The sequence below is a fragment of the Tupaia chinensis genome, unplaced genomic scaffold (genome assembly GCF_000334495.1).
Source record: "Tupaia chinensis unplaced genomic scaffold, TupChi_1.0 Scaffold141530_1, whole genome shotgun sequence".
Taxonomy (NCBI): Eukaryota; Metazoa; Chordata; class Mammalia; order Scandentia; family Tupaiidae; genus Tupaia; species Tupaia belangeri.
The window spans coordinates 1,044,351-1,045,025 of NW_006201391.1; the positions used below are offsets into that span (position 1 = coordinate 1,044,351).

At 44.4% G+C, this 675-nt stretch overlaps 1 protein-coding gene across 1 annotated transcript in view; it reads left to right on the top strand.

Annotated features, from left to right (window-relative positions):
* WNK1 (WNK lysine deficient protein kinase 1) overlaps nt 1-675 on the top strand; it is a 181,534-nt gene that overhangs the window by 157,472 nt on the left and 23,387 nt on the right. The window contains 1 exon segment of the mRNA XM_027766228.1: nt 306-389. Coding sequence (XP_027622029.1) covers nt 306-389 — 84 coding nt within the window.

A 675-nucleotide genomic window follows, 5' to 3' on the forward strand; every position in this document is an offset into this window, starting at 1 on the left:
CTGCCTTTTGCTATCATACTTAACCCTTGGTTATTTCTGAACCAACTTACAGCTAGGTCTGGTTTTTCCTAACCAAACCTTTATGGAAAAGTACCAAATAAGTGGCTCATGAGTATCTGGAGTATGGGTTCATGTATACCCAGCCTCTGTTCTCCCGACTTTCCCTAGGGAACAATCTTACTATACTGGTACCTGGATACATTTTATCCTTAGGCTTCTGCATTCACCCTAGTTGGCATACTCTTTAGTGTGCATTCTTTTCTGTTCATGTCTTATGGCCTTGAATTTCCCTGCCTTGTCTCCAGGTGCTGCCAATGGGTACTGAACTTCCGGCTGGCACTCTACCCAGCGAGCAGCTGCCACCTCTCCCAGGACCTTCTCTAACTCAGGTGCCCATGACTTGACAGGTTTCTTCCTATGCCTCTGCTTTCTTTCACAAAACTTATTTAACCTTCCTCATGTGGTCTTTGGCTTCTGTTTCCTGTTTGGCTTCAACTTAGTAGCTCCTTTCTTTTAAAACAGTATAGCTGGGGACCAATAGGTGATGTGGTAGTTAAAGCCCTGGACTCCTACATGACCAACTGCAGTTCAAGTCACAGACCTGGCGGCTTGCTCTTTGCCGTTTTACTTTTTTTCTCTCTTTCTCTCTCTCTTCCTATCTTTCTCTTTTTCTCT